Source organism: Capra hircus, chromosome 2, assembly GCF_001704415.2.
Source record: "Capra hircus breed San Clemente chromosome 2, ASM170441v1, whole genome shotgun sequence".
NCBI classification, from domain to species: domain Eukaryota; kingdom Metazoa; phylum Chordata; class Mammalia; order Artiodactyla; family Bovidae; genus Capra; species Capra hircus.
In genome coordinates this window covers 110,295,957-110,320,216 of record NC_030809.1, presented here as the reverse complement: position 1 = coordinate 110,320,216, position 24,260 = coordinate 110,295,957, and the positions used below count along the sequence as shown (strand labels likewise).

General features: G+C 42.6%; 1 protein-coding gene across 1 annotated transcript in view; it reads right to left on the bottom strand.

Annotated features, from left to right (window-relative positions):
- MYO3B (myosin IIIB) overlaps window positions 1–24,260 on the bottom strand; it is a 454,205-nt gene that overhangs the window by 205,263 nt on the left and 224,682 nt on the right. Inside the window, 2 exon segments of the mRNA XM_018066782.1 lie at window positions 21,859–21,988; window positions 23,674–23,762. Coding sequence (XP_017922271.1) covers window positions 21,859–21,988; window positions 23,674–23,762 — 219 coding nt within the window.

Genomic DNA, 24,260 nt, shown 5'->3' with positions numbered 1-24,260 from the left:
CGGATTATTTAGTTCTTAAAAAAGAGCTATGAAATCATGAAAAGACATGGAAGAACTTTAAATCTATATTACTAAGTGAAAAAAAGTCATCTGAAAAGGCTAGATATTATATTATTCCAAATTTAAAATGTATTATTCCAAATAGGAGAGGCAAAACTAAGCAGACAATAAAAAGATCATGGGTTCAGGGAAGAAATTAATATAGTAAGTGAACTGGAGTAAAAAAGGTTAAGTAGTGTTGGGTTTCCATTCAGGTCTGAAAGTCTATCGATGGTTGTGAAATAAATTGTAAGAGATTGCTGAGTTAGGGAAAACAAGAAAGAACAAAACAAAGGGGATAAAACTAAAATCTACATGATGCTTTATTTCCTAGCAATTTGGCAAGCAATAGAAGAGGGGAGGATGGTGATGATGGTGCATGTGTCTGTGTTCAGTAGACTCTTTGTGACCCCATGGGCTGTAGCCTGCCAGGCTTCTCTGTCCATCAGATTTCCCAGGCTAGGACACTGGAGTGGGTTGCCATTTCCTTCTCCATGGGATCTTCCCAACCCTGGGATCAAAACTGTGTCTCTGCATTGGCAGGCAGATACTTTATGGAGCTCCTGGGAAGCCCAGCTTAGATAAATAGAGGAAGCTTAAGTAATGATTTGACAGACGCAAATATATTTAATTTGCTAACTCTCTCTTCACAGCTGATCACCATGAGAAACTAACCCTGGCTCTGTTTCTGGGGTCTCTTTCCAGTTACTCCTTCACTTCCTTTGCTTTTTTTGGCGAAAGTGAGCTTATTCAGATTTCTAATTTGTATATCACTCTTCTTCATAACACATTAGAGAGGGGATCAGTTCAGTTCAGTCTCTCAGTCATGTCCGACTCTTTGCGACCCCATGAATCGCAGCAGGCCAAGGCTCCCTGTCCATCACTATCTCCCGGAGTTCATCCAGACTCACGTCCATCGAGTCCGTGATACTATGCAGTCATCTCATCCTCGGTTGTCCCCTTCTCCTCCTGCACCCAATCCCTCCCAGCATCAGAGTCTTTTCCAATGAGTCAACGCTTCGCATCAGGTGGCCAAAGTACTGGAGCTTCAGCTTCAGCATCATTCCTTCCAAAGAAATCCGAGGGTTGATCTCCTTCAGAATAGACTGGTTGGAACTCCTTGCAGTCCAAGGGACTCTCAAGAGTCTTCTCCAACACCACAGTTCAAAAGCATCATTTCTTCGGTGCTCAGCCTTCTTCACAGTCCAACTCTCACATCCATACATGACCACAGGAAAAACCGTAGCCTTGACTAGACGGACCTTAGTTGGCAAAGTAATGTCTCTGCTTTTGAATATACTATATAGGTTGGTCACAACTTTTTTTCCAAGGGGTAAGTGTCTTTTAATTTCATGGCTGCAGTCACCATCTGCAGTGATTTTGGAGCCCCCCAAAATGAAGTCTGACACCGTTTCCACTATTTCCGCATCTATTTGCCGTGAAGTGATGGGACCAGATGCCATGATCTTAGTTTTCTGAATGTTGAGCTTTAAGCCAACTTTTTCACTCTCCTCTTTCACTTTCATCAAGAGGCTTTTGAGTTCCTGTTCACTTTCTGCCATAAGGGTGGTGCCATCTGCATATCTGAGGTTATTGATATTTCTCCTGCCAATCTTGATTCCAGCTTGTGTTTCTTCCAGTCCAGCGTTTCTCATGATGTACTCTGCATATAAGTTAAATAAGCAGGGTGACAATGTACAGCCTTGATGTACTCCTTTTCCTATTTGGAACCAGTCTGTTGTTCCATGTCCAGTGCTAACTGTTGCTTCCTGACCTGCATACAGATTTCTCAAGAGGCAGGTCAGATGGTCTGGTATTCCCATCTCTTTCAGAATTTTCCACAGTTTATTGTGATCCGCACAAAGGCTTTGGCAGAGTCAACAAAGCAGAAATAGATGTTTTTCTGGAACTCTCTTGCTTTTTCCATGATCCAGCAGATGTTGGCAATTTGATCTCTGGTTCCTCTGCCTTTTCTAAATCCAGCTTGAACATCAGGGAGTTTATGGTTCACGTATTGCTGAAGCCTGGCTTGGAGAATTTTGAGCATTACTTTACTAGCATGTGAGATGAGTGCATTTGTGCAGTAGTTTGAGCATTCTTTTGCATTGCCTTTCTTTGGGATTGGAATGAAAACTGACCTTTTCCAGTCCTGTGGCCACTACTGAGTTTTCCAAATTTGCTGGCATATTGAGTGCAGCACTTTCACAGCATCATGTTTCAGGATTTGAAAGAGCTCAACTGGAATTCCATCACCTCCACTAGCTTTGTTCGTAGTGATGCTTTCTCAGGCCCACTTGACTTCACATTCCAAGATGTCTGGTTCTAGATTAGTGATCACATCATCATGATTATCTGGGTCGTGAAGATCTTTTTTATGTAGTTCTTCTGTGTATTCTTGCCACGTCTTCTTAATATCTTCTGCTTCTGTTAGGTCCATACCATTTCTGTCCTTTATCGAGCCAATCTTTGCAAGAAATGTTCCCTTGGTATCTCTAATTTTCTTGAAGAGATCTCTAGTCTTTCCCATTCTGTTGTTTTCCTCTGCGGGGATAGAGGTATAATATTTTGCTCCCCCCAACGATGTTTTAAAGATTAAGTAATTCAAGGTGATAGGGACAGAGTAAAGGAAGAAAGTAGGTGATTAAACTGAAAAAGTACAGGCTGCTGCTGCTAAGTCACTTCAGTCATGTCCGACTCTCTGTGACCCCATAGACGGCAGCCCACCAGGCTCCCCAGTCCCTGGGATTCTCCAGGCAAGAACACTGGAGTGGGTTGCCATTTCCTTCTCCAATGCATGAAAGTGAAAGGTGAAAGTGAAGTCGCTCAGTCGTGTCCGACTCTTAATGACCCCATGGACTGCAGCCTACCAGGCTCTTCCGTCCATAGGATTTTCCAGGCAAGAGTACTGGAGTGGGGTGCCATTGCCTTTAAATTAAAGATCATCCCAGAAAGCAGGTTCGCTTAGCAATAAAGCCATGTGACAGAAACAATGAAACAAGGATGGAATGAGATGCACATCCTGCCCAGTGAGCTCAGCAAGTGGATGATTCCTGGCACGTGCTTCTCCGCATTCGCTAGAAACAAAACTATAGGAAAGGGTGAAAGTGAAAGTGAAGTCGCTCACTCGTGCCCGGCTCTTTGCGACTCCATGGACAGTGGCCTGCACCAAGCTCCGCCGTCCATGGGATTTTCCAGGCAAGAGTACTGGAGTGGGTTGCCATTTCCTTCTCCAGGGAATCTTCCCGACCCAGGGATCGAACCCAGGTCTCCCGCATTATAGACAGACGCTTTACTGTCTGAGCCACCAAAACCTGAAATGATTTATCATATTTTAGTATGTTACTGCCTTTTGGTCTATTTCTGTAGCAGCATGACAGTTTCAGTTTGACCGTATAGGGACAAAAAAACTCCCTTGCCCGATCTGGAGGAGTGGTTTATGACAGAAATTTGATGTCTACTCAAGAAAGATACAGAATAGGGTCTTTCCAACACCCCCCCCCCATTTTTCCTTTGATTATAAAAATGTAGCCACTAAGTTCTCAGGGAAGCACTCCCTTGCCTGCCTGCTTACATCTCTTACAAGTGTTCTACACTAATAAAATCCTTCCTTACCTGTCACTCTAACTCTCACTGAATTATTTCTACACCAAGTCAGAAAATCTTTTGTTTCACTAAGCCCTGAAATACACTCTTGTGATTTCAAAGGTGCATCTTCATAATGTGTATTCTCCAAGTGAAAAATTATGCTTCTTTCAGTTTGCATATTAGCAAATACCAGTCATTTTGAAAAGCTGAGTGCTAATATGAATGCAACCATCACTTATATAAATCATTTTTTTTAATTGCGATTCTGAAAGCATTCAAGGTTAACTTTTGGTCTATAGGTATTCAAGTCCAGTTTTCTCCCTTACCAATTATTTTGCTTTCTTTCAAGGAATGGCTATTATCACCTAACACCTTTTCAAAGACCTACTCTAAACATTCAGGGACAGATCTTGGAGAAAAACTGTAGCTGCTTAAAAATCCAGAAAATAAGGAGAGGCAAACTGAGAAAGGAAACACTCTATAGGCAACAAAGCTTATAACAGGCCTGCCTGGCCAGTGTGACTAGTATCTAAGCTACAGTGCCACAGGTTTTCCAGACACCATTACATACATATTTCTCACTCTCTTCTTTCGCTCTCCCTTCCTCTCTCTCTCAAATTTTTGTTTGTTTTTACCATTCATAAAATGGCACTGACCAGAAAGATTCTTCTACTGAATCGATATGTGTCATGGTGCTGAAGGATGAAGTTTATGTAAGCTTTATTTTTTAAGTACAGGCATTGCTTTTTTTTTTTTATTGACAATGCAAAGCCTTTGACTGTGTGGACCACAACAAACTCTGAAAAATTCTTAAAGAGATAGGAATACCAGACCACCTGACCTGCCTCTTGAGAAATCTGTATGCAGGTCAGGAAGCAGCAGTTAGAACTGGACATGGAACAACTGATTGGTTCTAAATAGGGAAAGGAGTATGTCAAGGCTGTATATTGTTACCCTGTTTATTTAACTTCTATGCAGAGTACATCATGAGAAACGCTGGGCTGGATGAAGCACAAGCTGGAATCAAGATTGCTGGGAGAAATATCAATAACCTCAGATATGCAGATGACACGACCCTTAAGGCAGAAAGCGAAGAAGAACTAAAGAGCCCCTTGATGAAAGTGAAAGAGGACAGTGAAAAAGTTGTCCTAAAGCTCAACATTCAGAAAACTAAGATCATGGCATCTGGTCCCATCACTTTACGGCAAATAGATGGGGAAACAGTGGAAACGGTGACAGATTTTATTTTGAGGGGCTCCAAAATCACTGCAGATGGGTGACTGCAGCCATGAAACTAAAAGACGCTTGCTCCTTGGAAGAAAAGTTATGATCAACCTAGACAGCATATTAAAAAACAGAGACATTACTTTGCCAACAAAGGTCTGTCTAGTCAAAGCTACAGTTTTTCCAGTGGTCATGCATGGATGTGAGAGCTGGACTATAAAGAAAGCTGAATGCCAAAGAAGTGATGCTTTTGAACTGTGGTGTTGGAGAAGATTCTTAAGAGTCCCTTGGACAGCAAGGAGATCCAACCAGTCCATCCTAAAGGAAATCAGTCCTGAATATTCACTGCTGAAGCTGAGACTCCAATACTCTGGCCGCCTGATGTGAAGGCTGACTCATTTGAAAAGACCCTCATGCTGGGAAAGACTGAAGGCAGGAGGAGAAGGAGATGACAGAGGATGAGATGGTTGGATGGCATCACCGACTCAATGGACACAAGTTTAAGTAAACTGCGGGAGTTGGTGATGGACAGGGAGGCCTGGCATGCTGCAGTCCATGGGGTCGCAAAGAGTTGGACATGCCTGAGGGACTGAACTGATTGCTTTTTTTGAGAACTTGGCTTTATGAAACTGTGACACAGCATTCAGAATAACTGTTTGATGTCCAAATCTCCCATAATTGAAATCTTATCCTATTCTTTGATAAAGGAACTCTACAAGCATCACAACTCTGTACTAATTCTAGAGGCTTCAGGTAGTCAGTGCATATGTGTCTGAGTCCTTTCAAGTCAGTGCAAATATTTTACCTTATGTTGGTATTTGTCTTTAGAAATGGCTTTTTTCCTTATACCAGTTACAAGATCTCTGAAGCCAGGCACTAAGTATTTCTATTCTCATTCATTAAATCAAAAATTATTTCTTCAGCCCCTTCTACAAGACTTGTGAAGAGCTCTACAAGTGTGTGTGTGGTTAGTTGCTCAGTCGTATCTGACTCTCTGCAACCCTATGGACTGTAGCCCGCCAGGCTCCTCTGTCCATGGAATTCTCCAGGCAAGAATACTGGAGTGGGTTGCCATTCTCTTCTCCAGGGGATCTTCCCAACCAGGGATCAAACTGAGGTCTCCCACATTGTGGGCAGATTCTTTACTGTCTGAGCCACCAGGGAAGCCCATTCTACACATAGTAGGTGCTAAAAAAAAAGCTTATTGACGATGGTATAATTCACTGGAACTACATCTCAAATGATTCCTACCCTTGCCTTATAGGTAGATCATATCTACTACTTCTTGCCAAACTTCAGTATCACAGACTCTTCTTTCAGTCATCTAAAAAGAAACACTCATTATTCCAAAGAAATAGCAATTAACTGTGAACCATTTTACACAGTTAGCAGAGCACCATAGATGAGCAGAAAATGTCTTACCAAAGCCAAAGATGTTCCTTGATGTGACATTGAAAGCTACCCATGAATCTAATTAAAACACTGTCTGTGACTCCTCACTGGAGTCTAAGCTCCCTTAGGGCAGGCACTGCTGCTGCTGCTGCTGAGTCGCTTCAGTCGTGTCTGACTCTGTGCGACCCCAGAGATGGCAGTCCACCAGGCTCCGCCGCTGCTGGGATTCTCCAGGCAGCAATACTGGAGTGGGTTGCCATTTCGTTCCCCAGTGCATGAAAGTGAAACATGAAAGTGAAGTCCATTCTATTCACTACTCTAGACCTGGTACTTAGCACAATTTACCTAGCTCGTAGTAGACACTCAGTTAATATATGTGAATGAAAGTGAATATATGTGGCATTACATTTATTTAACATGACATCCCATGCCCTTTTAGGAGTAGGTTCTAGCTCACCTCACTTCCCTACACGTACCCTGAACTTTATGCCACAGTCCCTTCATATTTCAGAATCTTTGCTCAAGCTATTGGAGCCCCAGATTGCAGAGGTGAAGTGGTTAAGACCGTGAGTGCTAGGGTCGAACCACCTGGGATTTTTCTCAGCTCTGTCAGTTACTTGTTAGGAAGGCTTGAATGAGTTACTTACCTTCTTAATATCTGGATTTCATCATCCAGAAGGCTGGATGAACATTTATTGAGTTTTGGGAATAAAGTGTTTCTGTTAAATTCACAGTGAATAGAGTTTCAGTGGTGAGTGGAGATGCAGATGTTGCTGGTATAGGGGATTTGATTAGAGCCACATGGAACCCCTAGAAGCCCTACTCAGCCAAGAGTTTTAGTTTAAGCTAAATCACTTGACTCAGTGATCATCTCTTCAGCATATATTTTGAGATTTACAAAATGTTATTAACTAGAGGTTTTGGCTAATCAGAGTTTTATAGACTATACAATTTTCTATTGCCTAGAACCTTATTAAATGTTGGCTTGGATGACTAGAAAAGAAAATAAACTGAGGATATAAGATTTGAGGGTTTATTTCATTCTTTCCTGTTTGTATTCTTAAGATACTATTTTCAAAACAGAGAAATCACAAACACTCAACAGAAAGAAAGAGAAAAAGGAAGGAAGGAAGGAGCACTCATAGTATTATATAATTTTATTTCCTGTCTTTTAAAAAAACCCATCAGAGATAAGGTGATATATGTAGAAGTCCACTTATTTTGCTCTATATTTGCCTCTCTGCTCTGGATCAGAAAAGCGTTAATAATATTTAAATACTAACATTTATTGCATGCATGCTAAATTGCTTCGGTCATGTCCAACTCTTCATGATCCTATAGAGCGTAACCCGCTAGGCTCTTCTGTCCGTGGGATTCTCTAGGCAAGAACACTGCAGTGGCTTGCTGTGCCCTCCTCCAGGGGATCTTTCCAACCCAGGGATAGAAACCGCATCTCCTACGTCTCCTGTGCTGGCAGGTGGGTTCTCTCCTACTAGCACCACCTGGGAAAACACTACTAACATTTATCAAATGCTTACAATGTCGTAGGCACTATGGTAAATGTGTAGAATGAATTATTTAATACAACATGTGAGCCATGTCCCCAGTTCACTAAGAAAGAAAATGGTGGCAGAGTATACAAGCCTACGGCCAAAGGTCAGATATGCACTGCAAAGCGTGGAGCAGGGATGCTGAGAGAGCCCATCAGCTAGGATGGCCTGATTATAGATTCTGTGGTTATTTCAGGGTTTCTGGTCATATTCAAGGAAGACCACTGAGTAACTGAGGGGATGCTGCCTGGCCAAACTGATTGAACCCAATTGATTTTAGATGATGTCTGTATTTTTTAGTCATTTACACACCAAACCAGGTCAACTGCACACAGTTTCCATTGATTACCCAGCAATCATTATCCTTGTGACTAAGCCAAATCTAATCATCTGGAAAACAGTTGATCTGGGTTTTATGTAACTTGAACTATCCTCACGAAATGTAAAGAATGGAACCACTCTACTAAATGCTCCTCTCCCACTTCCAACTCTCCAGTAAAGTGACATTTTGTTTAGTTTACTGACATCTCACATGTGCAAGCCAGTAAAGTTCACAATCGTTTCTCCACACAGCTGTGGTTTACAGCTTCTCTTCGCACACAACATGCTGGCACCAGAGCAAAATGATTAACTTTTATATGCTTCTAACATATGGACCAGACTGTTAGAAGCTGGTCTTGTGTTCTAAAGAGAAAAATACAGTTTTTATTAACATGACCCAAATTCCTGGGAAAAAAGCATTAAGTTGTGATCCATTTCTAAGCAGAGAGATTATAATTATGATGGCTTTGTTTCTAATTCACTTGATTTGGAGTGCCTCGAGTTATCTTCCAGTAAGTTGAGGGGTGAGGGAAGATGACCTGAAAGCCCCATTATAAAGAGATTTTGTGGTGGGATGAATTAATAAACTATAAATGGCCTTGAGACTTTTCCTCAATACGAGCTATGAAATAAATGCAAAGAACCTTTCATCTTAAATGGGAACATATTTCTTCTCTATGAATGAGAAGGCATGCTGGTGAGAGAGGCAGAATTTGTTTTTCTTGCATTTTTGACCATTTGAAAAATCAAAGCTGCCATATTTGCTGTACTTTCCAAGATCATTAAAGACATAAAATGGCCCTAAATTGTACTGCCACTTAGAAATAAAATGTGCATTCACTGTCACAAGTAGGAGCTTTGAGAGAAGTATTATATTAAAATGTACTGAGGAAAGATAGTGGATCTGATTCACAACAGATACTTTCCCAATATTAGAGCCATTATATTATAGCTCATTAGTGAAGGTTAGTTTAGTTTTTGTTTTTCAAGGACATAGTAGGAGCAGGGTCCTTAGAGCTAGGAAAGTATGAGGGGCTTCTGGAAATGGATTTAAGAGCCACACTGGAAGACCGCCCTGGAAAAGAAAGACTCAGGGAGAAAATTTTCCAAACAGCATTGCCTCATTAAGTCCCACTTGACTCTTGATCCTCAAGATGCTTTTTGAAGCATCTTACTGGTTTCGGAAGATCTATACATGGGAGCCATCTCTCGGTATTTCTGCAATAAAGACACTTATTGGAATTTCATGCTAAGTGTTCCCCACACTTTCTGCCATGGAAATCTCTTCTTCACATCACACCTCATCACATCTCACAAACCTAAGTTTTATGAAACACATGTTGGAAAACATTGTGCTTGATGCTGATAATATGGGACCTTTCTATCTCTGCAAAGAGAGCCATGGGAACTTTTAACAAGCTTGTGCTGGAGCTCTGCAAATCCAGAACAATGACACTTCTCACACACTGGGAAATAGGCTGAGGTATGAATGTAATAAAATATTACTTTATAAAGAAAGAAGTATTTATTTTCTTTGGAAGACCAGCAAGAAGGGCTCTTGGGCATTTCTTCAGTTCTCTTTGAGGGCAGAAGTGGGGCACATCTGTGGCCAGGGCAGCAATTCTCTGAAGCCACGTTATTCAATGTAGTGGCTGCGCTACACATGAACTGTGTGGCTCGTCCGAAATGAGATGCACCATTCGAAAAAAATACACACCAGACTTCAGAGACTTAGTAAAACAAAAAAAGTAAGATATCTCAATAATTTTATATTGATTACAATGTTGAATGATAATATTTTGATATGATGTGTAAAGATATATTAGTAAAATTAATGTTTTTTGTTCTGTAGACTAAATGTTTTTGTCCCCCATCCCCTACACACACAAATTCATACGCTAAATCCGGGCCTCTAATGTGATGATATTTGGCAGTAGGGCCTTTGGGAGTTAATTAGGTGATTCACAGAAGCAGAGCCCTCATCAATAAGATCTGTTTCCTTATAAAAGAGGCCCTAGAGAGTTCCTTCACCCTTCATCCATCTGAAGACACAGTGAGAAGATAGCCAACTATGAACCAGGACATGGTCCCTCATCAACCATAAAATCTGTTGGTGGCTTGATCTTAGACTTTTCACCCTCTGGAACTGTGAGAAATAAATTTATGTTGTTTATTAGCCACCCAGTCTGTAATATTTTGTTATAGCAGCCCAAATGGACTAAGGCATGTTTCTTTTTACTTTTTAAAATGTGGCTCATGTAACATTTTCTTTCCCACTGGACAGCATGGTGCAATAGACCAAAGAACAGAAGAGAGCCCAATGAGAGCTTTCAAACCACAGCAAAAAAAAAGTGAAGTCACTCAGTCGTGTCCAACTCTTTGCGACCCCACGGACTGTAGCCTACCAGGCTCCTCTGTCCATGGGATTTTCTGGGCAAGAATACTGGAGTGGGTTGCCATTTCCTTCTTTAGGAGATCTACCTAACCCAAGATTGAACCCAGGTCTCCCACATTGTAGGCAGACTCTTTACCGTCTGAGCCACCAGGGAAGTCAAACCACAGTATCTGCAGACGAAATCTGTCCTAGGAGTCACTAGAGGTTGGTCTGTTTGATCTTAAGCTTCCTTCTAATAGAGGGGTTCTTCATGCAAAGCTTTCGCTTTGCAGATGGGAAGTTTGTTCAGAGAACTGAATTAAACCCACTGGATGCAAAGTACCAACTCAGGTGGAGCTCAGCTTGTCTCCTGACTTACAATCCATGGCTTGTTACTTTATCACAGCTGCTGCTGCTGCTGCTGCTAAGCCGCTTCAGTGTGTCCAGCTCTGTGCGACCCCAGAGATGGCAGCCCACCAGGCTCCACCGTCCCTGGGATTCTCCAGACAAGAATACTGGAGTGGATTGCCATTTCCTTCTCCAAGGCATGAAAGTGAAAAGTGAAAGTGAAGTCGCTCAGTCGTGTCCGACTCCTAGCAACCCCATGGACTGCAGCCCACCAGGCTCCTCCGTCCATGGGATTTTCCAGGCAAGAGTACTGGAGTGGGGTGCCATTGCCTTCTCCGCGCAGCTAATGGGGTAGAACAAACTGCAGGTAGACTTTTTAAAAGGAAAGAAAATTTTAAGCTGCTTACATGTGAACAAAAAGACAAATAAACAAGCAAAAACAAAAACAGTGCTTGGAGAATACAACTCAAAACCTGAAGGCATTCAGGGAAAAGAAAAACAAAAGACTTTCAAGAGATGCTCTCTCCCTCCCACAACCATATCACACACCCATTTTGTCCTCAACAAGTCTAACAAAGACAACTAGTGCTTCTTCTAGACAAGGGCTGAAAACCATTAACAAAGGGGGATGTGGGAAGGTGTGAAGTCTCTCCTGGGATGGTTCAGCTGCTGCCAGGACCCTCTGTAAAGGGCAGAAGGGGACACTGTTCCTCATGGCCCCCGACAGCAGAGGCCTTCTGTTCTCCAGCCGGCTGCGGCAGCAATAGATGGGAGTGTGACTTCACACGCACCCAGAGCCCCCAGGGCAGTGAGGTTTCTAAGAGAAAACATGGATCTCGTGCTTCCCAGCAAAGTACAGTCTGTGCTTTAAGCATGAGTGTGCTGCTTGCTTCTGGGAAAGCCCTACCCTGCCCACTCCACATAAGGAAAGGGGCTGGCAATCAGTCTCAGATGCTGGATGTAACTACAAGTCTATCTGCACTTCTCTAGAACCTGAGTCCTAACAGGGCATCACACTTGTCTCTCCCGATTCCAAATCCAGAGCTCGAGATGGAGCTCTGAATTTCACAACTTGTTAAAACAAATCTCTCACGCTGGTGGGCTCCCTATCAGCACCATAAATCAGGATGACTCACACACATTTCTGAGTGTTTCAAATGCTCTCAGGACCATGAGGGAAATCCGTTCTCAAAGTGCACTCCCTGCCTGGACAGACTCTCCCGAGCATCTCCTATGTGCCGGGCACCTCTCCAGGAGCTAGAAAGAGGAGCCTACTAAATGGACAAAATCCTATCCTCAGAAACTTACACCCAGGGGTTTCAGTTTATTGGGGATAAACAAGAAACAGCTCCACTTTTCCCTGTTACTTCCCCATCCATGCTGTTACCTCTCCTTTCTGTGAGGATGGCAGCTCCCTTAACTATATTTTAGCCCCACTTCACAGATTTTCTGTTATTAGAGATTAGTTTTGGATTTGAAGATTCCTTCTTATTTGTTTTTGACCTTTAAAATCACCTCAAGTCAAAGCTTTTTTCCCCACTGCCCCTTTCCCTCCAGGCTGGATAGGTACCTCCAAGACTTGAAGGAGGCCTGTCTACCATACTTCTGCTCTGGACTGGCTGCTCTGGTGCGGGACGAGGGAGGAAGGAAAGGAGAGCGGGCAGAGCTCTCTTTCTCTGACTGGATGAGGCTGTAAACTCTCTCTGGTTAAACAGAATTGTCCCTGGGCTTTGTAGGAAAAAGTGGTGGACTCACATGCCCCCTGGTAAGGGGCTCATATGGAATAGCTCCTGTAACAATTAATGATCCTGCTGCTGCTGCTGCTGCTAAGTCGCTTCAGTCATGTCCGACTCTGTGTGACCCCATAGACTGCAGCCCACCAGGCTCCTCTGTCCATGGGATTTTCCAGGCAAGAGTACTGGAGTGGGTTGCCAGTGCCTTCTCCAATTGGTGATGCACTATGGGCTAAATTGTAGCCCCCTCCCCGCCACTGAATTCATATGTTCAAGTCCTAACGCTCAGTCCCTCAGAAGGTGACCACCTTTGGACATAGAACCTTTAAAAGGTGATTCAGGGCAAATGAAGTCATACAGGTGGGTCTCAATGCAAGATGACTGTCATCCTTATAAGAAGAGGACACAGACCAGGTACACACAGACCCAGGCGTGACCACATGAGAACCCTGAGAAGGCAGCAAACTACAAACCAAAGAGCGAGGTCTCAGGAGAAGCCAAGCCTGCACACATCTTGATCGGGAACTTCTCCCTCCATAATTGTGAGACAGTAGCGTTATGTCTCTTTCTGTCTGTGGTGCCCCATTATGTCAGCCCTAGGAAACTAGCACAGATTAGAAGCCAAGAATTGGATTTTACCTTTAGATTTTCTACTGTGCAGCAGTTAGTGAGTTATTTGACACATATTTACTAGGACTCACTACGCATTAGGAAAGGAGGGTAGGGGGCAGGTCACAGAAGAGAGACAGACAAGATTATGTCAGCTCCTGATGGAGACAGCTAAAGGGGGCATCATGACAGAGTGAGTGGGGAAGCACGGGGCTATCATCCACTGGGTAGACTGAGAAGGCCTCTCTTTGCTAGTGACGTTTAAGCTAAATTCTGGATCACAAGGATAGATCTGTAAAGATCTGGGCAGAGAATATCCCAGGCAGAGTGAGCAGCTGGTGCTGAGTCAGGAAAAGGCTTGGACTGTCTGGGGAACAGAATGAAGGCAGAGAGGGAGGGGAAGAGTTCAAGAAGATGCGGACATTACGTTAAGAGTTTCAGGTAAGGAAAGGAGTCTGGATTTTATTTTAGGTGTGATGAGGAGCCATGGGTGGTGACATGATCAAATTTCTATTCCTAGAAAGACTGCTGTTTAGCTGTCAGGCTGGGTGAGGAGAGAGCAGAAGCAGAGTTTGGTTAGCAGATGCAGGTGAGAGGGGCTGTAGAGGCACCACCTTGCTCTCTGACTTCATCTTCACCTGGCTTTCTCTGGGTGACTCTGTCCAAGTTTTCCCGTTTACTAAGGACACCAGTCACACTGGCATAGGGCCCATCTCAGTGGCTCCATTTTACCTCGATTGTTTCTGCAAGGGCCCTATTTCCAAACAGAGTCACAGCCTGATGAACTAGGAGTTTGGATTTCGACATACATATTTTTGGGGAGGGAGACACAATTCAACCCATAACAAGCAGTCAAAAGGACAGAAGATACTATGTTGATGAGGATGACCACATCAAGAGGAATAAATAGCTGATGCAGAAGAGAGGGGAATAATTGCAGGATGAAAGCCCTCGTGAAGGTGAGGAAAGGAATGAAGAGGCAAGCAGAGAGTCACCTGTGATGAGAGTCAGGATGGTTCAGTCACTTAGATTAGCAGGAAAACAAAATGAGGACAGAGGCAGGTGGAGGGGTAGATTTGGTTCAACCATCCATTCGTTTACTCAGCAAATACACAGAGAGTGGCTACCATATACTAGGTATTGCTAAAACTTTGAGGAGACAGTAATGGACAAATCAGACAAAATTTCTGCCATCTGGAAACTTGCTTTATACTGGAGGAAGATAGACAATAAACAAGTAAATTATATATAGTAAGTTAGGTAGTGATAAGTGCTAAGGAAAAAGGTGAACAGGAAATGGATTTATAAGTATTCAGCAGGTTGAAATTTTTTTACCAAGGTAGCCAGGGAAAGCAGATTTTGAGAAAAGACCTGAAGAAAGTGAAACAGCAGCCATGGGTATGTCTTGGGGAAAATCTTCCACACAGAGGGGATAGCAAGCGAAAGGGCGCCTACATAACAACTACAGCCAACACCACACTTAACGGTGAAAGAGTGGGTGCTCTACCCCAAGATCTGGAACAAAGCAAGACGTTTCCTCTCACCACTTCCATCTAGCTATATGCTGAAAGTCACAGCCAGTCAAATGAGGCAAGAAAAAGAAATGAATGGTGTAAGAGTGGAAAGAAAAATAGAAAAGGGTTCTCATTAACAGATAACATGACTATCTAAGTAGAAAACCCCAAGAAATCTGCAAAAACAAAATCAAACAAAACTCCTAGAACTAACAAGTGAGTTTAGCAAGGTTGTTTACGACAAGGTCAATCCACAAAAACCTATGGTAGAATAGAACAATACTAGTTCCCAAAACTGAAATACTGAGGTATAAATCTAACAAAACCTGTACAAGACCTGTATGTGAAAACAAAATACTAATTAAAGAAATCAAAGAAAATCCAAATCAACAGACATGGTGTGTTCATAGATTAAAAGACTCAATGTAGTAAACATAAAAATTCTTCCTGAATTGACCCATAGATTTCACACAACGGCAATCAGAATCCCAGTAGGCCTTCCTATGCATATAGACAAGCTATTTTTAAAGTTTACAAGTAAAGACAAACAAACTGGAATAGCCAAAATTTTTTGAAAAAGAAGAATAAATCTGAGGCAATCGCACTATGTGCTCCTAAGATTTACTGTAAAGCTATGAGTGAAGACATTGTGGTATCCATGAGTTAGACACACACAGCAATGAAACAGACCCACACACATGTAACCAATTGGTTTTTGACAAATGTAAAAGCAATCAGTGGAGAAGACAGTCATTTCAATAAATGGTTTTGGAATAACTAGACATACTTATAAAAAAAAAAAGAAGCTCTATTTCACACCTTATATAAAAAATAACTCATGCTAGATCTAAACGTAGAATGTGAAAGTATTTATTGAGCATCTATTCACATAGAGCTCCACATAGACTCCTTGGGGCACCCTGGTTCTCTGTAATTAGTCTTTAACACCCTATTTAAGTTTTCCTTTCTCACCCTAAAGCTGTCCCGGCAGAAGTCCACCTTGCCCCCTACCCTGAGCATTTCAGATCAACATCAGGAGCCCACTATTGTTCTTCCATTTGCTTCCGCTTCCCTGTTGGCTCAGCTGGTAAAGAATTCACCTGCAACGAGGGAGACGTGGGTTCGATCCCAGGGTTGGGAAGATCCCCTGGAGAAGGGAACAGCTACCCACTCCAGTATTCTGGCCTGGACACAACTGAGCAACTTTCACTTCACTTCACTTCTCTCTCTGCCCTGAGTCCTTTCTTCTTTGTCCTGTTCACTTATTCACACCCACTGCCACCTCCCTCTCATTTCCAAGGCTGTACAGCCTGGTGCAGAATGCCTCATTACACCAGACTGTTCCATTTTCTCTAGTCTATTAGGGAAAAAAAAATCTCTTCCAAGAAGCCTTTCTTAGTTAAGAGAACTCCTTCCCCACTCTGACTCATGATATTGCCATGACTTTTCTTCTATTTTTACCTGTATTGATACAGTGCTTATATGCCCCCCATTTATTGAAACATATAGGATGTTGTGCATCCATTATACATTTTAGGATTTAGCACTCTTTCCCTGTTAGCCTATTCTGGCTGGGATTTTCTTTTATTTCTTCTAAAAAGCACCTATGCATAGCACCATATCTATTAGAAAGATGATAAATATATATTATCAGTTGACTAAGATGCACTCCCAAATTAGAAGAAAAAGGCAGGTCTCTGCAGGAGGAGGAAATGAGTCACCAGGGCTCCCTAACAGGGTTGGCTTATTCATGCCTTCCTCCATTTCAGGAAGAGCCAAGCACTGTCCATGTCTGTGACTTGGAACTTTGTCACTTAGAGTCAGCTCATCTTGCCAGACTCATACGCTGAACTGCCAGAATGGAAAAAGAGCCAGAAGTGGAAAAAGAAAACTCTGAGAGATGGTTATAAAAAGGCATCCCCTTAATAGCTTAATGCTATTAATTTGGGGAGTTACAGAATCAGGATCAGGCAATTCACAGCAAGGACTTCAGCAGGGTATTACAGAGCTTTGCAGATACAATGTGGGGTCTCGTCTTGTCCCCTCTCCAAATTATAAGGGGAGCCAATGAAGTCAAGATAGAATTTACCATTGATTTTTACTTGCAAATTCCAAGAGAGGAAACCTCAGAATCCTCAGAGAGAAGGCAGCAGTAGAAACAAAACTCAGTTCCAGATTTTGAAGCAAAACCAGATTCTGAGGCTCAGAGAACAACTCTCCAGTTTTGCTCGTTTTTTTTTTTTTTTTTCCCTAGCTTCTCCAAAGTTCCTAATTCTTTAAAAACCCCAAACTCCCATTTGGAAATCAAAATTCATGATTCAAAGACAGAAATGGATTTTTCAAGTTCTTTTTGAAACTTCCTCTTCTCTTTCCTCCCCTGAGCCTTTTGAACTTTTCTCTAGTTTACTTGTAGCAAGTGGAATATTCCCCAAACAGGAAAATAGGCCATGAAACCATGTTATAACATCTTTCCTTTTAATGTTTTTCTACCTGGATCATTAGTTTGAAAAGTCCCAGCTGAAGGGTTGGAAAGCAGTGTTGCTGCCACAACAAATTTTCACATATTAAGTCTTCAGAGAATTTCTTATCAAAAGGAAGGATTACAAAGAAAATTTCATCATGTCTGAAGTGGCCAAAGAGTGGTTGCAAAAGCAAAGAGGAGAAAAGAGAGGATCCTTACTGACTACAGCTGTCTGTTTATCTGATGCTCACTGGGCATCTCAGAACGAGAAGGCACCCATCAGGCAGAGGTGATTCCACCACCAGACACAGCTGGGTACCCACAGAAACAGCTGCTGGGAAGGGCGCTGCAGCAACCTGGGAGAAGCTGAGGACCCTGAACCTCATGATCTCATGTTTCACGCTTTCTAACCTTTTCAGTGAATAGGAAGGTAGGTACAGGAGAGAGGAAAATGCCAACTGGAGTACTCTCTCTGATTTTATATTATAGTTTTACACAAACACACCCAGAGGTTAATCCTCTTAACCTTGATAAGAGATTAAACCAAGTGCTGATACTTCTGTTCCAAACGCACTAATGAAGGGATTGTCACCCATCCAGCAGTCCTGGAGAGGAGGCATTTTAAGATGCCATCTCTTGGCTTAGAGGTTAAAGTGTCTGCCTCCAATGCAGGAAATTCAGGTTCAATCCCTGGGTTGGGAAGATCCCCTGGAGAATCCCATGGATGGAGAAGCCTGGTAGGCTATAGTCCACAGGGTCCCAAAGGGTTGGACATGACTGAGTGACTTCACTGTCACTTTCTCTATCCTTTAGGGGAAACAAGTATTATTATGAAATAGATTGCATGTGTAAAAAAGTATCCAAAATATAAACATACAGCATAATGAATATTATAAGCCAATAGCCATGTAGTCACCACCAAGACCAGGAACTAGAGTATTGCCAAACTCCCCTTGGCAGTCTCTCTTCTTGAAACTGAGAAGCCAAACAACGCTGGACCTCTTTTTAAAGTTTGGGGTTAATAGCCTCCAAGGCTTCCAATCTTTGACCTTTCTCCTTCCTCTCTGTAGTTCTTTCCCTAAAAGAAATTCATAAAGTAACTGCCCATAATATCTATGCTTATTGAACTAATGCCCCCTTTTAAGTGTTTCAAGCAGGATAAATAAAAATTTAAATGACCAAGAAAATAGTTTCTCACGAACTGAAAATATAAGCATATTTTCTTGCAAGAGAAGCTCCATGGTAGCTCCATCAGTCAGAGAAGGCGATGGCACCCCACTCCAGTACTCTTGCCTGGAAAATCCCATGGACAGAGGAGCCTGGTGGGCTGCAGTCCATGGGGTCGCTACTAGTTGGACACAACTGAGTGACTTCACTTTCCCTTTTCACTTTCATGCATTGAAGAAGGAAATGGCAACCCACTCCAGTGTTCTTGCCTGGAGAATCCCAGGGACAGGGGAGCCTGGTGGGCTGCCATCTATGGGGGTCACACAGAGTCGGACACGAGTGAAGCGACTTAGCAGCAGCAGCTCCATCAGTAAAGAATCGGCCTACAGTGTGAGGAACTCAGATTTGATTCCTGGGTCAGGAAGATCCTCTGGAGGAGGGAATAGCAACCCACTCTAGTATTCCTGCCTGGAGAATTCCATGAATAGAGGAGCCTGGTGAGCTACAGTCCGTGGGGTTCAAAGAGTCGGACACGACTGAATGACTAACACATATATATTCTCTTGATAAATGCTAGGATGTGTGGGATCTCACTTCTAGCCCCACTGCTGAGATGGACAGCCACACTGCCCTTCCTAAAGGGTATGTGCTGGAAATATTTGCATTTTTAGCAAACACAATATAATCTTTTCTGTCCAATAAGGTTTTTCCACTTTCAAGAGGTATAATATAGTAAAACCAAAAAATATAGAATGTTACACTTTTAAACTTTAGAAGCTTAATTAATGTTCAGACCTTCAACAGAGGATACACAATCTCTTTAAAACTGAGGTTTGAAGGCAAATATTGTCATAATGACATAAATTAGTGCTCAATTCTAGGTAGAAAGTGAAAGTAAAAGAAAGTCCCAGTTGCTTTTAGGGCAAAGCCACATTATATTCCAATTTACTGCCTATACAGTGCCTTATTTATTAGCAACTCTTCAATGAATGTTTGTTGATTGAAGGTATTTTTTCCACGAATAATTTCAGAAAAAGAAAATAGAATCGTGCTTATTAAAGTTTTCATAATTATACTCAAAATGTGGAGAAAAGAAAAGCTAAGGATTTTGAAAGAAATTATTATGCATAATATACAACTCAAGAATACAAGAAAAAAAAAAAAAGAATACAAGGAAGCTTGTCAGGAAAACATGCTTGTTCTCGTCTCAGTTCTCACTTTTGTTTCCTCCAGGTGGTGTAGGGTGCAGTTTCAAGGCAAGATTCAGAAGTTATAAGACAGGAGGAAAGTTCTTCCAGAGAAAAGCATAAGTAAGAAGCAGAGGGTATCTCTTTGTTTTTGTTCCTCCCCAGCTTTTAGGCCATCATGGGCAGCAGTGGCTGCTGCAGAGCATGACTTCTGGCACAGCGCCACCCAGTGGCCAAGACTTGAACTTGTTTTTATTTTGCCAATGATGGAAAAATTAGAAATTTCAAAATTGTCAACAGATTTGAGAAGTCATTATTCTTATATACAGGAGGGTATAAATGCTAGCTAACAAGTCACTTGGATATATTTTATTTCAAATAGGATGTCTCCTATTAAAAAATGGCTGCCTCTTTGACTCTGCACAGAGTCACCTAGTGAGTATACACCTGAGTCTCTGGTGAGGGAGCCCCAGCTCTGCCCACAGCTGCCCCCTCTCTCAGAAGTTGATAATAAAACTGAACCCTGGCTGTTTCCAAGGGAGGTCTGGAGAAGAAGGTGGAGGTCAGCCTTTGGAGGGGCACTCTACTATTCTTAAGGGAGCATGTTTAAAAAAAGTTAAAAGCTGGTTTCAAAGTAAAGATGAAACAAAGGTGTAGACCGTGACTTTTTTCTTAAGTAAGCTATTCATTCCTGTGCATGTTGCTAAAATTCAGACCTGGCAACCACGCTCTTTTAGCTTGCATAGGCTCCAAGCTAGACACACTGCCAATGATCAGACAAGGGACATGAAAAGAAAAAGAAATGATGAACAATGATAAAGAGGTTTCTCTGCCTCCTTTTTAAAAAGTAGCTGTTTCCAGACATAGCCTCAAAAACATAAGGCCCTTGAGAGGAGAGCTATGGGAAACTCAAGTCTGTTGCCCAGCCAGCAGCAGCAGAATCCCAGATAAATCAAAGGCGCCTGACCCAGTTAGAACCCATTGGGTAAAACAGCAAAGACTAGGAAGGTCCATCTTTTGGCCCTCCTAATCCTGCATGAGGACCGACTTAACAACTACACAGAAGCTGACTCTAAGGAGACAAAGGCTGTGGATACAGGCCAGTGACACACCTGCTCCAGGTTGGTTAGAAACAGTGGCGGGCTCAGCGGACAACTAAGTGGGAAGCTGGACCAGGTGACTTTTGAGGACTGCCTGACTGGACGACTCTGATTGGCCCCAGTCCCATTACTTGAAATCATACATAAATAGAAACAATCTTCTCAATAATTCTAGGTAAACCAAGACCATCCTAAAGCATTTAGCATGAGCTGTGGGCTTCCCTTGTAGCTCAGTCGGTAAAGAAGCTGCCTGCAGCGCAGGAGACCTGGGTTCGATCCCTGGGTTGGGAAGATCCCCTGGAGAAGCAAATATCCTTGCCCGGAAAATCTCATGGACAGAGGAGCCTGGTGGGCTGCAGTCCATGGGGTCACAAAGAGTTGGGCACGACTGACTGACTAACACTTATTTATGATAATGTAAACTATGGGCTTCCCTGGTGGAGCTAGTGGTAAAGAATCTGCCTGCCAATGCAGGAGACATTAGAGACATAGGTTCGATTCCTGTGTCAGGAAGATCCCCTGGAGGAGGGCATGACAACCCACTCCAGTATTCTTGCCTGGAGAAGTCCATGGACAAGGGAGCCTAGAGGGCTCTGGTCCATGGGGTCGCAAAGAGTTGGACATGACTGAGTGACTGAGTGCATAATAATACATGTTTTTATTTTTATTTTTTTTATTGACCACACAATGTGGCTTGCAGGATGATAGTTCCCTAGCCAGGGATCAAACCCGTGCCCGCTGCAGTAGAAGCATGGAGTCCTAACCACTGCACCACCAGGAGGGTCCCAACATACACGTCTCTAAAGGGAAGAATGAAAGCAATCAGGCAGAGAAAATGAGAAGTCTAAAAGCTGGTGTTATGAAAAGTGTGTGTGTGTGTGTACACACATGTATATATAGGCTGATGCTGTGCAATTAGATGCAAAAGACATAATCACTTTCCTTTTTTTGAACTTAGGTGAATAGACTTATCCCTGCTCAAATTTCAAAATGTTAGTAGCACAGCCCTGGTAGTATTTAGACATGAACTGGAAAACCCCAGCAAGGATTGTAGAAGCAGGAGGCAGGCCTAGGGCTGTCAGAGACGTTACAAGTACCCAGTTTTTTTTTTGTTGTTGTTGTTGATTGTTGTCTTTAAAATTTTTTTAATTTATTCTTTGCGGTCATGCCACATTGCATGACGGATCTTAGCTCCCTGACCAGTGGAATTATGGAGTCCCAACCACTGGACCACCAGGGAAGTCCCTCCAGTACCTGTTTTAGTCAAAGGGATTGAGAAGAGTTGCTGGAGAAGCTGGTTTTCTGATGCCCTCAGTATGACCACCACATCAGCAGGAAGAGTGTCTCTGTTTTTCTCAAGAACCCCAGAAGCATCATATAATACCTGCAACGTAAAGAGCAAATCACAAGCGAGCCAATACTGTCCCCATCACAGTGTTGCCAGGCAACACTGGCATTGCCTGAGGTCAGTCATTAATCGATCTCTGTATAGAATTCATCTTTACATACCTAAGCTTTTAAACCCAGGCCACCAGATAAGGGGGAGAATTGAAATTTTTGAGAGGCCAGTTTATCTTAACTCCTTGTTCAACTGTTCTTTGATGAAGAGAGTCCTATCAAAGATACATCACTTCAGAATTATTATGTTGGCCACTCACAATATGAGAAGCATCCATCTGATGAGGTTAACACTGCTATCGCCTCCATTTCACTGTGGGCAAACAGAGACTTAGGGAGAGGCTGAATCACGTGGCCACGGTCACACATGTCACCAGGGTGGGCCGGCATCCCAACCCGGGCAGACTGGCTCCACGCTCATACACATTTCACCCTCTCTGCTTCCCAAGGTACTTGTGGCACCTGAGAGGTGGCTCAGGGGTTCTGGGCAGAGGACATTTAGATCAGAGACTTTTTAAGGAATGCTCCAAAGAAATGAATTCAAGAAAGGACACAGAGCCCAGAAGGAAAAGGATCCTTTCTTTTTCCTTTTAAAATCAAGAAAGGACAAGAGGGACGAAGAGTGGTAGTTAGAAAATAGGTGTAAAAGGACAGAGATGGGAAGAGAGGTGCAAAGAAGGGGACAAGAATGGAAGGCAGACAGCGGAGAAGAATGGGGACCGGGGATCAGGGTGGATGTCTTATGCAGTCAGCCTCCAACACTAGGGTAAATACAGTTTTTAGGAGGGAAAACTGGATTGCAATTTCCAGCCAAGATCCAAGATAGATACTGTCATGTATTATGTGAAGACAGAAACAATCTCTTCACTTACATTAAATTGCCTTTCAAACAACATTCAGTCAGGTAAAATTAATTTCCATGCCATGATATGAATGTGAAAAATAATTTCAGCAAGTCTTAAATCAACAAAATAATCCAAAATGCCTTTTATTGAACTCCTACCCATTTTCTGGGCCCAGGACCTCAGCAGACTCTGCCGGAACCAATTAGCCATAATTCACACGGCTCCTTAGAGAGTAACATGAGCAATGAATTGCTGGCTACAGAAGGAGGGGATTTCCTGAATCACTCTCTAACCTGCTTCAGGAACTTGAAATTGAGACTGAGGAATAATGGATGAAAAGTGGAAATTTCAGTTAATGTTGTAAAATCTTAACATCTGGATGATGAAGTGAATCTTTTCCCCTTTTTATCTAGACATTTTTGGTGCCCTGTAGACATATGTTTGTGCTACAAAGTGCTAAAAATTGAGCCCCACTGTGATATTAACCCTCCTTCGTTGCCTACACATCTCCAAATTACTTTCGAATGTGAGCATTCACCACTAAATGCTGCAAAAGCTATCATGTTTTCTCTCTGGAGAGCTGTCACTTCTAGGCCAAACCTCAGGTGAGAAGCAGATGGCAGCTCTGTGGGCCACCCCAGCGAGAAATTGCTTTTTTGCCAGGGGCTACTTTCCATGAGCAATACCACTGAGAAGGTTTAAGAATTATGATTAGGTATTCAAGAAGAATTAAAAGGAGAAAGAAATCTGCAAGCAATTTCATGAGTGCCACAAACAGAGTACTGTGGACACTTGTTCCTTGTCAGAATTCAGGGGTAATACTCACCTTTCCAGCGTAATGCTGAATGCCAAAACACAGCTCCACTCCTTTGGGCCTCCAGAAGTACTTGCATCGAAGATTATCTTCAAATTTATCTGTGTGGATTTTCATGTTTAAAAGTTACAGTGTGAACTCTTTCATCCTTTAGATAAAAATATGCTCCTCAAACCACGATGACTCAGAATAGGGAACATCAGAGTAGCCGGATATTATTCTTATTTGTGCAGTGATGGAGAAAGATCCCCACCCCACCCCCCACATGATGGGCGTTTACATTCAATTTCTCATCTAGCTGTTTCATGTTGTCTCTTGTGTCAAGCTGATCTTGATGATATCATGTTCTGCTCTGAGAACTCCAAGAATAAACACTGATGACACCAGAAAACCAACCCATTAGCTTTAGAACCATGAAGATACTCCATGGAAGGCAAATATTCCTGGTTTATATTCCTCTTGACAACTTGTGACAATTTTACAGCTGAAAGGAAGTCACTCAAAGGTGACAGTCTCAACTCCTAGAAGTGAATCTGTCCCACAAATCAATTTTCCATCTGGGAAAAAGGCTTGAAACTTCCTCTCCACCCCTCTCCAGA